Below are 14,872 nucleotides of genomic sequence, written 5' to 3'. Positions count from 1 at the left end.
CGTCCACATCACCAACAAACTAACATGGTCCAAACACACCAAGACAGTCGTGAAGAGGGCACGACAAAACCTATTCCCCCTTAGGAGATTGAAAAGATTTGGCATGGGTCCCCAGATCCTCAAAAGGTTTTACAGCTGCACCATCGAGAGCATCCTGATGGGTTGCATCACTTTCTGGTATGGCAACTGCTCGGCCTCCGACCGCAAGGCACTACAGAGGGTAGTGCGTATGGCCCAGTACATCACCAGGGCCAAGCTCCTGTCATCCAGGACCTCCATACCAAGCGGTGTCAGAGGAAGGTCCTAAAAATAGTCAAAGACTCCAGCCACCCTAGTCATAGACTGTTCTCTCTGGTACTGCACGGCAAGCGTTACCGGAGCGCCAAGTCTAAGTCCAGGAGGCTTCCAAACAGCTTCTATCCCCAAGTCATAAGACTTCTGAACAGCTAATCAAATGGCTACCCAGACTATTTGCACCCCCCCACACACACACACTGCTGCTACTCTCTGCTATTATCTATGCATAGCCACTTTAATAACCCTACCTGTATGTACATAATTACCTCAATTACCTCGACACTGGTGCCCCCGTACATTGACACATTGACTCTGTACCGGTACCGCCTGTATATAGCCCCGCTATTGTTATTTACTGCTGTTTTTGGGGGGGGGGGGGTATTTTCTTATAACTGCATTGTTGGTTAAGGGCTTGCAAGTAAGCATTTCACTACAAGGTATTCGGCGCATGTGACAAATAAAATTGGATTTGAATTATTGGACAGCTGTTACCTCTCTGTTTCACTCCATTTCAAAGCTTTTTCCACCTACTGAACAAAACCCTGGTTTAGTATACTGGATATACCTCATGTCTTTTCCTAGTGCTTTCTTCTGCATGAATGACAGGTCCAGTGTTCAACCCCTGAATCAGTTCTCAGTGGTGTCACACCTAAATCATTCCCCAGATGTGCAGACACCCTAGCGTTAGCGACAACTAGATCAACTCAATACACAATGACTCCCACTGCATGGGACAACTCTTAAAAGTCTCGCATTTTGACTTCTTCCAATTCTGTTAAAACACCTCACTGTCCTGTCTCCTATCTTATTAGAATCAGTTATGTAGGGGTGACTTTGATAAAAGATGCCAGACGTCGCTGAGAGAGGAACTGCAAATGGTATTTTATTTGTCTGTGTCACACTTACTGACAATGTGTGTACGTGCCTGCGTGTGTGTCTGTCTGTGTGTGTGTGTGCATGTGTGTGAACACGCACTCGTGTTATTTTTTGTCAAACAGCTAACGGAAGCGAGGTGCACATCAGCAACGTACACTTCGAGGACACAGGGGCATACAGCTGCATTGCCAAAAACGACGCCGGGTTGGACGAGGACATCTCCTCTCTGTTTGTGGAGGACTCGGCGCGCAAGACCCGTATGTCATGATGTCTACTTTGTCCCTCTGTCTGTCTGTATGTCCTTTCCTGGGGATAATGGAGACACGCAGCTCAAAACACTAAATAATTCATCCAGTCTCTTAATAGTTTATAACCTCCAAAGTAATAATAGAACTTATGCTAGAGAAATAACAGAGATAGCTACATTCTGTATTATCTAGTGCTCAGGTGGTTAGGCTACAGAGACCAATGGTACCTGTTCTAGTACAATGTTAATGGTCGTGTTGTGTAGAATCCTGAAGTTTATTTTCAGCTCAGAATCTTCTTTAATTGAAATGAATACAGCTTTAGGAGAAATTGTACGGTGGCCCTAAGGGACAACATAGAATTATGATACAAATACGTGCTCAGATCAGACACAGTCCCATTCATTGACTCTGTCATTATTGTTGGCCTTTCCAAAATGTCAAAATCAGTTTTTTAAGTTCAACCAATGATTGTGACCACGTTGTCGCTAATTCTCTCCTCTCCTAATAACGGCACAAAAAAGCAAACACAGCAACACAGAGACTTGTGATCAGCTGACGCGTGTGATATGGTCTGTGTGAAATGCCCTCCATATAACCAGGGTAACTAGTGTCCCTAGGCTGGCAGACTTTAACCTTAGAAAACCTATTCCTAGATATCTCCCCATTCTCTCTTTCCTGCCTCCCTCTCTCCCACCATCCCTCTCTCTGATTGGATAACTGTCTGCTGTTCCTCAGTAGATGTCGGCCCCTCAATGACCTCCCATCTGGGAACGAAACAATGAAACAACGATACAACCTCATCCCCAATGCAGTCTACCAGCATTTGTTAGAGCTTGGTCTCCCTCATATCATCCATTCCATTTTTAGTTAGATGTGATGTCATTCCACATCTTATATTTTATTTTCTCCTGTCCACTATTTCCAATTTGTGAGTTATCACTTGCAAATGGCTCATTCGGCTACATAAATGGTCCATACATCAGATATCTAGTTTATAGAAATAAATGTGACATTTTGAAAGCCTTATTCAACATAGTGTTGATAGATTGCTGAAGTGGTCATCGTAATAGTAAGCAGCAGATGAGGTGAGAGACATGATAGTCTGAGCGAAAAATGAACACAACTCAGCAGATTCACCCAGAGCTCGTTCAAAGTCAAAAACCTGCTTCTCGTCACCACGTTAAAGTTAATTGTTTTCTTGACGTCGTTGGTGCGCTTCATCGCCGTCGAATAAATGAGCAGACTATATTCAGAGTGGTCTTTAGTCAACTGTCACCCGTGGTGGAGCGCAATTAATCTGACAGGAACTGCTGCTAAAATAGCACGAATATCTGCCCTGCACTTCAAAATGGTTCGGCAATTATTCCTGGAGCGTCGGATGTCCGTGAGGCAGGTTTTTTTGTTGGTGTTGGTTTAGGTTAACACCAGCCAAGGCACAGAGAGAGGGACATGGGCCTACGGTGTATGCATGTCAGTACTGTATGTGTGTTTGGGTGTGTGTCAACTTGAGTGTGTTAATGCGTGTGTCAATGTGTGTGTGTGTGGGTCAACGAGTGTGTGTGCAAGTTTGTGTCAATCGATGTCTAACACAGTTGATCACATCAAGCTTTCACACTGTGTTGGCCATGGTTCACAGTCCCAAGCTATGCAGAAACCTAACCTGTGGTGCCAGCAACAGCAGTGCCATGGCCTGTCTGTCTGTCGGTCTGTCTGTCTGTCTGTGTGGGTCTATCTGTCTGGTTGTGGGTCTGTGTCTGTCTGTCTGTCTGTCTGTCTGTCTGTCTGTCTGTCTGTCTGTCTGTCTGTCTGTCTGTCTGTCTGTCTGTCTGTCTGTCTGTCTGTCTGTCTGTCTGTCTGTCTGTCTGTCTGTCTGTCTGGCTGGCTGGCTGGCTGGCTGGCTGTGGGACTGTCTGTCTGTCTGTGGGTCTGTCTGTCTGGCTGTGGGACTGTCTGGCTGGCTGTGGGACTGTCTGTCTGGTTGTGGGTCTGGCTGTGGGTCTGGCTGTGGGTGGGTCTGTCTGTCTGTGTCTGTCTGTCTGTCTGTGGGTCTGTCTGTCTGTCTGTGGGTCTGTCTGTCTGTGGGACTGTCTGGCTGGCTGTGGGACTGTCTGTCTGGTTGTGGGTCTGGCTGTGGGTCTGGCTGTGGGTGGGTCTGTCTGTCTGTCTGTCTGTCTGTCTGTCTGTCTGTCTGTCTGTCTGTCTGTCTGTCTGTCTGTCTGTCTGTCTGTCTGTCTGTCTGTCTGTCTGTCTGTCTGTCTGTCTGTCTGTCTGTCTGTCTGTCTGTCTGTCTGTCTGTCTGTCCCTGTGTGTCCAGGGCTTTTGATGACACTGACCTTCATATCCCCTGGGCTAGGGCTAGCAGCCATTTATCTTTTATTCATTCGGCCATTTCTGAGGATGGCAGCTTTTCTGTCACCAAGGCTTGTCAAAAATGAGGCAATTTCATGATGTGCGGCGCTTGGCGGCCAAATGGTGCACAGTCACACACTGTAACAGGTGATGCCACAGTCCTGGAGAGGCTGTGTCTATGAAGGCTCCAGCTTTGAGATGACTGTCTGTCACTGAATGTGTTACGCCACTTTTGAGAACACTTGTCTAAAGCAACTCTGTCTGTCTGTCTGCATGTATGTCTGTGGATCTGGTTGTGGGTCTGTCTGTCTGGCTGTGGGTCTGTCTGTCTGGCTGTGGGTCTGTCTGTCTGGATGTGGATCTGTCTGGCTGGCTGTGGGACTGTCTGTCTGGCTGGCTGTGGGTCTGTCTCTCTGGCTGTGGGTCTATCTGCAGGTGCTCCATTGTGAAGCATTTGTAAGCCCTTTGTATGGCATCCTTGAGCTTGTGTCATGCATGTATGGTGCATTATTGTGAAGCGTTTACAACAGTATTTGGGTCCAGGAAACCCATAGGGAGTGCAGACTTTTGTTATAGCCCAGCACTAACACACCTAATTCAACAAATTATCGAGCCCTTAGTTGAATCAGCCTTAAGCCCAAATCAAACGGAAAGCTTTTTTTTTACGAGCGTGTACACACTGGAATTAGAATGCACAGATGTGAACGAAAGAAAACAGATGGGCTCCAGAGCCAACGGTGTCTATGGCGTCATAGCTCATCAAATTAGAAAGCAAGTCTATTTTTCTTGTGTCTACGCAGAGCAATGCTGGTAAAATAAGAAGATAAATTGCTTGGGTCATTTGTAGAAAAGGAATTAGAGGAATTGTTGTGATCTTCCCTATGCTAAGTAGACTACACTACGCAGTGTAAATAAATTGACGCTCTCTCACATTTATTTTTTGGGGTGATTTTGGCATTATGACAACTCAGTGAAGGCTGTCACTTTTCTCCCAGACGTAAATACATTGAGTGTACAAAACATTAAGAACATGTAGGGTAGGGTATAGAGGTATGGTTCCCCAACTGGCGACCCACAGGCCACATTTTAGTTGGCCCGCCCAAGCTTTCTTAAAAATAGATATACAGTACCAGTCAAAGTTTGTACACCTACTCATTCAAGGGTTTTTCTTTATTTTTACTATTTTCTACATTGTTTAATAATAGTGAAGACATCAAAACTATGAATTAACACATATTGAATCATGTAGTAACCAAAAAGTGTTAAACAAATCAAAATATATTTTAGATTTTAGATTCTTCAAAGTAGCCACCCTTTGCCTTGATGACAGCTTTGCACACTCTTTTCATTCTCTCAACCAGCTTCATGATGAATGCTTTTCCAACAGTCTTGAAGGAGTTTCCACATATGTTGAGCACTTGTTGGCTGTTTTTCCTTCTCTCTGCGGTCCAACTCATCCCAAACCATCTCCATTTGGTTGAGGTCGGATGATTGTGGAGGCCAGGTCATCTAATGCAGCACTCCATCACTATCCTTCTTGGTCAAATAGCTCTTACACAGCCTGGAGGTGTGTTGGGTCACTGTCCTGTTGAAAAACAAATGATAGTCCCACTAAGCGCAAACCAGATGGGATGGCGTATCGCTGCAGAATGCTGTGGTAGCCATGCTCGTGAAGTGTGCCTTGAATTCTAAATAAATCACTGACAATGTCACCAGCAAATGAACATATCCTCTGCGGCAGAGGTAACTCTGGGTCTTCCTTTCCCATGGCAGTCCTCATGAGAGCCAGTTTCATCATAGGGCTTGATGGTTTTTGCGACTGCACTGGAAGAAACGTTCAACGTTTTTGAAATTTCCCACATTGACTGACCTTCCTGTCTTAAAGTAATGATGGACTCTCATTTCTCTTTGCTCATTTGAGCTTATCTTGCCATAATATGCACTTGGTCTTTTACGAAATAAGGCTATCTTCTGTATACCACCCTTACCTTGTCACAACATAACTGATTGGCTCAAACGCATTAAGAAGGAAAGAAATTCCACAAATGAACTTTCAACAAGGCACACCTGTTAATGGAAATACATTCCAGGTGACTACCTCATGAAGCTGGTTGAGAGAATGCCAAGAGTGTGCAACACTGTCATCAAGGCAAAGGGTGGCTACTTTGAATAATCTCAAATATAAAATATATTTTCATTTGTTTAACACTTTTTTGATTGCTACTTGATTCCATATGTGTTATTTCCTTTTTCGTTTCGTTTTGATGTCTTCACTATCATTAAAACATTTAGAAAATAGTAAAAATAAAGAAAAACCCTTGTATGAGTAAGTGTGTCCAAACTTTTGACAGGTACTGTGTATAATAATATTTGTTTAATTGTTGGACATAAAAGACTGTAAAAACACCAGCAAATCAGCTCCAAGAGATTGTAATTTTGGAAATCTGTTCCAAAGTATTCCCACACATAATAGAGAGATATACACTGAGTGTACAAAACATTAAGAACACCTGCTCTTTCCATGACATAGACTGACCTGGTGAATCGAGGTGAAAGCTATGATCCCTTGTAAATCCTCTTCAATCAGTGTAGATAAAGGAAAAGAGAGATATTAAAGAAGGATGTTTAATCTTGAGACAATTGAGACATGGATTGTGTATGTGTGCCATTCAGAGAGGGCGCCAGGTTACCGGTCTTTACACGCACCTGTCACCATCATTACCCGCAGCAGCGCTCATTGGACTCACCTGGACTCCTTCACGTGGTTGATTGCCCCGCTGTTCCTGTTCTGTTTCATGTCCGTCAGTTATTAAACCTTCACTCCCTGTACCTGCTTCTCATCTCCTGCTTCAATCCTTCTTTTAAAATACAAAATATTGAAGTGCCTTTGAATGGGTTATGGTAGGGGCCAATACTTTGATTTGATTTTGATTCGATTTGATTTGGTAGTAGGTGCCAGGCGCACCGGTTTGAGTGTGTCAAGAACTGCAACGCTACTGTGTTTTTCACTCTCAGTTTCCCGTGTGTATCAAGAATAGTCCTCCACCTAAACGTCATCGAGCCAACTTCACACAACTGTGGGAAGCATTGGAGTCAACATGGTCCAGCATCCCTGTGGAATGTTTTCGACACCTTGTAGAGCATGCCCTGACGAATTGAGGCTGTTCTGAGGGCAAAAGGTGGTGAAACACAATGTTAAGATGGTGTTCCTAATGTTTTGTATACTCATTGTATATATGATTCAACATGTACAGTGAGGCTACAATTCAAAAAGGGAAGTTTCCATCACTGGGAGACTTAACATATTGCTGTCTGGAAAGTACTTATTTGAAACCATCCAACACATTTATCCTGCTTTTTCTCCTGACGATGTAAAATCACATGGGTAGCTCCATGCGGGACCAGATTTTCAACTTCTCGCTGACCAATTACTTGCACTTTTGAAATATTCACGGATATTTCCAACCCAGGATTAAACGGTTGGATATTTTCTTCTTAAAAAATAATACTTTCTCCCACTGTAGTCAGTTCTCTCCAGAGACTTCAACCTCCAATTATAGATCTCTCTTGTGCCTTTGAAGAATTCCATTTCAGCATTACTCTGTATAGTATGACCAGGGTGTTTCTCAATCCAGCTAAAGTTATCCCTCCAGTAATGAAGCGTCCTTAAATCTTCAGGATTAAGCTGCTAAAAGTAACTGCAGCAACAAAAAAAACAAAAAAAACTCTAGTTGAACATTAATCCATTTACAGCGTTTCATGGAATTGGAACAGGAAACATTTAGGTTGATGTACACTTAAGTTGGTGGTGATACAGCATAGTTGTTAGTGGGAAAAACTTTCCATTTCGTGTCTGAACAGACTATTCATCTTTCCCTTTAAAAATATTACATGTCCATATTTAGTGTAGGTAATCACATTCTCTCAATTCTTTGTATGGCATTTTAGAAACATATTTTTCAATCTTTCCATACATTTCTATCGATCCATAACAGTCAGACCATGAAACAGAAATATTAATGTGTAGTAATGGATCCATATGAAATACTGAGCTGAGCTACTGAGCTGTACATGGAACATTCAGCTCACCACAACAGTGTCATCATCATGTCAATAAATCCAGGCAGTATTTGGACAAAGGTATTTATAGCCAGCCATAATTAAAACATATCCTCAGTCTCGATTATACAACGCTGCCAGGTCAATTTGCATAACAACTGACACACAAAGCAGACACAACGTGCCAATGTTGCCAGGCGACTCAATCCCAAACATAGGCTGATAAATCCAATGAATCACAGTGGGAGAAGAACAGAGAGGAAGACACCCAGGGCGACTGTGTCACGATGCCTTTTCCTATTTGCATCTGCCAGCCTAATTAGCTAAGCTGGGGCTGCCTGGCTTCACCTGTTAATGCAGTCAGGAAGTCTGCTGGCTGTGATGCCAGGATGTTCCTATCCACAGGCACTGTGCCCAAATGTCGCATCCGTGTGCCCTTGTAAACAAATCGAGTTTGTGTTGTAACCTTGCTGACGGGAAGGTGTTGTTGTGTGGGGAGTGTCGAGTCCGCCTGACGACTGCAAAATTCTGGCGCTCTTCATTTGGGAACAGTTATTCAGGACCGGTGTAGTGAAATCCGCCGCCGCTGAAAGTAGCACATAGATGTTTTCTAATATGGATGACGAATGTGATGTGGGGGCCACCCGTATGTTTTAGAACGAGCACAATCTTTCTGCCTTGTGATGAATAGCATCTAATCATTGCTTTATTGGAAAAGACTTGGGCACCAAGATCTCATCTCACTACCATACTCCTTCCTCCATTTCCCCCAGCAGTACCAATCTGACGATTTTTGGAACATCACCAGAAACTGGAACAGTGCAGCGTTTCCCTAACACTCCCCTTTTCTTCCCATGTTAATCATTCCTCTACATCAGTTCTCTTGTGTAACTTTTTAATGAGAACAAAATGTATGCATGAGTACAACAGAGTGGGACTTGACGAAGCACTTTTGAAAGATTAGGCTTGACTAACAGGTCTGTCATGCCACTGCCAAAGCTTTTTTTTAACTTTTCTCTCTTTCTCTATTCTCTCCATCACTCTCCACACAGCAGAAGAGAGGGTGAGAGAATGAGCAGCATCAGAATAGGGGGAGATTAAAATCAGAACTGAATTGGGGCCCGAGATTGGTTTGCAGACGGTCAGGAAAATGGAAGATGGAATGGAAACAGAGGGGGTTGTGGGATGGATGAACAATAGGAGAAGGTCATCGCGCTTATACAGCGGGAAAATGAGGATAGTCAAGACAAAGAAATGGGTCTGTTATTTGCATCTGCTCCTGAATGGCAACATCTTCACATTTTCTGTGATAGACACAGGCACTCAGTACACAGGCTCTGGGTGTTCATCTGTACTCGTCGCGAAATGAGCACATCCTTTTAAGAGGCACATCACTCTCATCTCAAAAGGCTTTGAGGGCTTTGTGGGGTTGTATTCCAGTTCATGCATTAAAGCCGCTTGGTTATTATGCAGCTGTAGTTTCCAATTCCATGTCATTAGTTGTCTCCAAGTGAATTTAATGAGAAATTACGGCAGTTTTAGTCAGCCAAAAATAGTCTCACAAAATAATCCTCTTTAATGACCTCTAGAACTCATTTACGCTTGAGATATATGTAGATTTGATGATATGATGGCTAATACCCTAATATGTAAAACATATATTTATTGATGGATAATTACCTGAGGTGTACATTTATTTGATTCAATATCATGTCAATTTTATAGCATGTGGTACATGCTTTTGCAGTACATAGTACAGATTTCTAAGGATGGCTTTTTAGTGGGGCTAACAACAAAACAAGAACAAATGTTGGAAAATGTTTTTTGTGTATTTGTGTATTTACAATATAACACCTGCACTGTGTTTCGCCCTCAAGTGTTTGGTATCAAATTATTCTCAAACTGGGGGTTTCTATTGGAGAGACACTTTTCATAAAACATTCATTTTGTTTTTTCTTAGTTGGTGTGTGAATGCTCAAAAAGGGACAATCATCGATTTCTCACTAATGCACATTCTTGGTCTTTCTTTTCTTGTCTTCCTTTCAGTGGCAAACATTCTGTGGAGAGAGGAAGGTATGTTTGTAATTAAACTATATAAAATCAATTAAAATTGTATTGGTCACATACACATATTTAGCAGATGTTGTTGCGGGTGTAGCGAAATGCTTGTTTTCCTAGCTCCAGCAATGCAGTAATATCTAACAATACACAATACACACAGATCTAAAGGTAAAATAATGGAATTAAGAAATGTATAAATATTAGGATGAGCAATGTATAAACATATATACAGTACCAGTGAAGTACTACCCATTGCAGGGATTTTTTTTATTTGACTACTTTCTACGTTTATAATGATAGTGAAGACATAAAAACTATGAAATAACACATATAGTAGTAACCATGTAGTAACCAAAAAAGTGTTAAACAAATCAAAATATATTTTATATTTGAGATTCTTCAAAGTAGCCACCCTTTGCCTTGAAGACAGCTTTGCACACCCTTGGCATTTTCTTAACCAGCTTCATGAAGGTGAGCCTTTTTCAGGGTGGGTGGTATATTTCAGGGTGGGTGGTATACGAGGGTGGTATACAGAAGATAGCCCAACTATCCATAGTATGGCAAGAAAAGCTCAGATAAGCAAAGAGAAACGAGAGTCCATCATTACTTTAAGACATGAAGGTCAGTCAATGTGGGAAATTTCAAAAACTTTGAACGTTTCTTCAAGTGCAGTCGCAAAAACCATCAAGCGCTATGAGGTAACTAGCTTTCATGAGGACTGCCACAGGAAAGGAAGACCCAGAGTTACCTCTGCTTCAGAGGATACATTCATTAGAGTTACCAGCCTCAGAAATCGGCAATTAACTGCACCTCAGATTGCAGTCCAAATAAATGCTACAAGTAACAGACAACATCAACTGTTCAGAGGAGACTGTGTGAATCAGGCCTTCATGGTCAAATTGCTGCAAAGAAATCACTACTAAAGGACACCAATAATAAGAAGAGACTTGCTTGGGCCAAGAAACACGAGCAGTGGACATTAGACTGGTGGAAATCTGTACTTTGGTCTGATGAGTCCAAATTTGAGATTTTTGTTTACAACCGCCGTGTCTTTGTGAGACACAGAATAGGTGAATGGATGATCTCCTTATGTGTCGTTCCAACTGTGAAGCACGGAGGAGGAGGTGTGGGGGTGCTTTGCTGGTGACACTGTCAGTGATTTATTTAAAATTCAAGGCACACTTAACCAGCTTGGCTACTACAGCATTCTGCAGCAATAAGCCATCCCATCAGGATTGTCCTTAGTGGGACTATCATTTGTTTTTCAACAGGACAATGACCCAAACACACCTCCAGGCTGTGTATTTGATTGAGAAGGAGAGCCATCAGATGACCTGGCCTCCACAATCACCCAACCTCAACCCAATTGAGATGGTTTGGGATGAGTTGGACCGCAGAGTGAAGGAAAAGCAGCCAACAAGTGCTCAGCATATGTATGAACTCCTGTTGGAAAAACATTCCAGGTGACTACCTCATGAAGCTGGTTGAGAGAATGCCAAGCGTGTGCAAAGTTGTCATCAAGGCAAAGGGTGGCTACTTTGAAGAATTTAAAATATTACTACATGATTCCATATGTGTTATTTCATAGTTTTAATGTCTTCACTATTATTTTACAATGTAGAAAATAGGAAAATAAAGATAAACCCTTGAATGTGTAGGTGTGTCCAAACCTTTGACTGGTACTGTATTTATTTGGAGTACAAATAAATGTGATGTGATGTATAGACATTATGGACAGTATGTGGATAGAATATTTAGTTTATCTGTAGAATACGTAGGATAGAATAGTATATATGCAGCAATAGTTGACTAGAATACAGTATATACATATGAAATGAGTAAAACCGTATGTATACATTATTAAAGTGACCAGTGTTCCATTATTAAAGTGACCAGTAATTCCATGTCTTTGTATATAGGGCAGCAGCCTCTAAGGCGCAGGGTTGAGTAACCGGATGGTAGCCGGCTAGTGACAGTGACTTAGTTCAGGGCAGGGTAATGGGTGGAGGCCAGTGATGGCTTTTTAACAGTCTGATGGCCTTGAGATAGAAGCTGTTTTTCAGTCTCTCGCTCCCTGCTTTGATACACCTGTACTGACCTCGCCTTCTGGATGATAGCGGGGTGAACAGGCAGTGGCTCGTGTGATTGATGTTCTTGGTAATCCTTTTGGCCTTCCTGTGACATTGGGTGCTGTAGGTTTCCTGGAGGGCAGGCAGTGTGCCCCCGGTGATGCGTTCAGCAGACCACACCACCCTCTGGAGATATCCCTGCGGTTGCGGGCAGTGCAGTTGCCGTATCCTGCTGTGATACAGCCCAATAGGATGCTCTCAATGGTGCTTCTGAAAAATTTTGAGGGTCTTAGGGGTCAAGCTGAATTTCTTCAGCCTCTTGAGGTTGAAGAGGCACTGTTGCGCCTTCCTCACCACACTGGGTGGATCATTTCAGATTGTCATTGATGTGTACATCGAGGAACTTGAAGCGTTTCACCTTCTCCACTGCGGTCCCATCGATGTGGATGGGGGCTTGCTCCCTCTGCTGTCTCTTGAAGTCCACGATCAGCTCCTTCATTTGTTGACGTTGAGGGAGAGGTTATTTTCCAGGCACCACTCTGCCAGGGCCCTCACCTCCTCCCTGTAGGCTATCTCGTCAGGCCTACTACGGTTGTGTCGTCTGAAAACTTGATGATTGAGTTGGAGGCATGCATGGCCATGCAGTCATGGGTGAACAGGGAGTACAGAAGGGGGCTGAGCACGTACCCTTGTGGGGCTCCTGTGTTGAGGCAGCCCATCAGGAAGTCCAGGACCCAGTTTCACGGGGTGGGGTTCAGAACCAGGGCCCTGAGCTTATTGAACAGTGAATTACTATATCATGTTATAAAGTAGATTAAATGACATTGATTGACACAAATTCAATGGAAATGTCAAGCTGTCCTAATATGGATACTGTACATTAGTTTCTATAATGACAGTGTCTAACGAACAGTGTTGGGGAGTAGTTCCACGACATGTAATTCAACTAGTAATTCAACTACATTTTGTAGTAGCTTGGTGGTAGTTTAATTAACTGAATTCAAATTTTCATAGTGTTTTCAGTAGTTACTTTTACTATTATTATTTTTTGCCATGTCAGTGGTGTATCTAACTACTGACACTACCCACTAAAGTTTATGCAACCAAAGAAAATACATTTACTGCTAGCGAACAGCTAATAATATGTAATTTTTTCCAGGTATATTGAACTAGCTAATTACCTCCACTGTTAAGTTTTAACCAGTGGTGTAAAGTACATTACTTAAGTAAAAATACTTTAAAGTACAATTTAAGTCGTTTTTATGGGTATCTGGACTTTACTTTACTATTTATATTTTTGACTACTTTTACTTTTACTTCACTACATTCCTAAAGAAAATAATTTACTTTTTACTCCATATACTTTCCCTGACACCCAAAACTACTTTTGGGTGTCAAAAGCCCAACCAATCAGAGTTTTTCCCCACAAAAGGGCTTTATTGCAGACAGAAATACGCCTCAGTTTCATCAGGGTGGCTGGTCTCAGACAATCCTTCAGATGAAGAAGGCAGATGTGGATGTTATGGGTTGGAGTGGTTTCACATGGTCTGTGGTTGTGAGGCCGGTTAGACGTACTGCCAAATTCTCTAACACGACATTGGAGGCGGTTTATGGTAGAGAAATGAACATTAAATTCTCTGGCAACAGCTGTGGTGGACATTCCTGCAGTCAGCATGCCAATTGCATGCTCCCTCAAAACTTGAGACATCTGTGGCATTGTGTTCTATGACACAACTGCGCATGTTAGAGTTGCCTTTTATTGTCCCAAGCACAAGGTGCACCTGTGTAATGATTATGCTGTTGAATTAGCTTCTCGATATGCCACACCTGTCAGGTGGCTGGATTATCTTGGCAAAGGAGAAATGCTCACTAATAGGAATGTAAACAAATTTGTGCACACAATTTGAGAAAAATATATTTTGTGTATAAGGAAAATTTATGGGATTTATTATTTCAGCTCATGAAACATGGGACCAACACTTTATATTTTTGTTCAGTATAGTATTTTACTGGGTGACTTTCACTTTTACTTGAGTCATTATCTATTAAGGTATCTTTACTTTTACTCAAGTATGACAACTGAGTACTTTTTCCACCACTGGTTTTAACTGTGCTGTATGTCATGCTACATGCCAGTTGCCATAGTAGTTTGTTGTTCACCTTGTAACAAACCCTGTGTCTGACTTGTAACAAGGTTATATTTCTCACCCAGGTCTTGGAATTGCCAATATGTTCTATGTATTTTACGAGGATGGTATCAAAGTCATCCAGCCAGTGGCATGTGAGATCCAGAGACACATAAAGCCCAGTGAGAAGCTACTGGGACTTCAGGTAAGATGCCTACCACAACAGAAACACTTCCATTTCATGTAGCATTGTGCTAGGTGTTGGGCTACTGCTAGTAGATTAGCTGTTAGCTAATTAGCATGATTAGCTTGAGGACCAACCACCCACACACAGTATGATTACTTCAGGCCTTCTAACAGAAACACTTTTTCTTCTTGCTTGCTGTTAGCTAAACAGTGTTTGTATAACGATAGCTAACGCACTTTCGTACATTTGACCTTATTTTAGCGCCCCCAAAATGGAATACTTCCAGGTCAACTGTAATATGAATACCATTGTAAAGCTTTCCAGTAAAATTAACGACGAGACCTGCCCGTCTCTGCATGATTGAAGAAGGCAATGGAGCTCCGCTGGGTATTTATTTAAATGGTGGGTGGGGAAGCAAAAGCTACTGCGTGATAGTGAAATGGGGAGATATGTCGTGTGGGGAACAGCTTTTTTCACCCCATTTGTCCAACTTATCACCTCTAAAATGTAAACAAAACACTATAAAGAGTTTATATAATTTCTCATTACATACCTATTTGAAGGTTTGTGTCGTATTTGAATAGGGTTTTTAGGGCAGCG

The 14,872-nt window shown here is 42.3% G+C and overlaps 1 protein-coding gene and 1 long non-coding RNA gene across 4 annotated transcripts in view; one reads left to right on the top strand and one right to left on the bottom strand.

The window, feature by feature from the left end:
- The window catches only part of LOC139574467 (uncharacterized), a 436,827-nt gene that overhangs the window by 203,702 nt on the left and 218,253 nt on the right, over window positions 1-14,872 (bottom strand). The window lies entirely within an intron of this gene.
- The window catches only part of fstl5 (follistatin-like 5), a 227,331-nt gene that overhangs the window by 176,575 nt on the left and 35,884 nt on the right, over window positions 1-14,872 (top strand). For all 3 annotated transcript variants that reach the window (XM_071399063.1, XM_071399064.1, XM_071399065.1), the window contains 3 exons: window positions 1,296-1,430; window positions 9,876-9,902; window positions 14,172-14,290. In XM_071399063.1, the coding sequence (XP_071255164.1) occupies window positions 1,296-1,430; window positions 9,876-9,902; window positions 14,172-14,290 (281 nt within the window). The remainder of the gene's footprint in view (window positions 1-1,295; window positions 1,431-9,875; window positions 9,903-14,171; window positions 14,291-14,872) is intronic.

The sequence above is a fragment of the Salvelinus alpinus genome, chromosome 4, assembly GCF_045679555.1.
Source record: "Salvelinus alpinus chromosome 4, SLU_Salpinus.1, whole genome shotgun sequence".
NCBI lineage: Eukaryota > Metazoa > Chordata > Actinopteri > Salmoniformes > Salmonidae > Salvelinus > Salvelinus alpinus.
The sequence above is the reverse complement of the archived record's forward strand: the minus strand, read 5'-3'. Positions and strand labels throughout refer to the sequence as shown.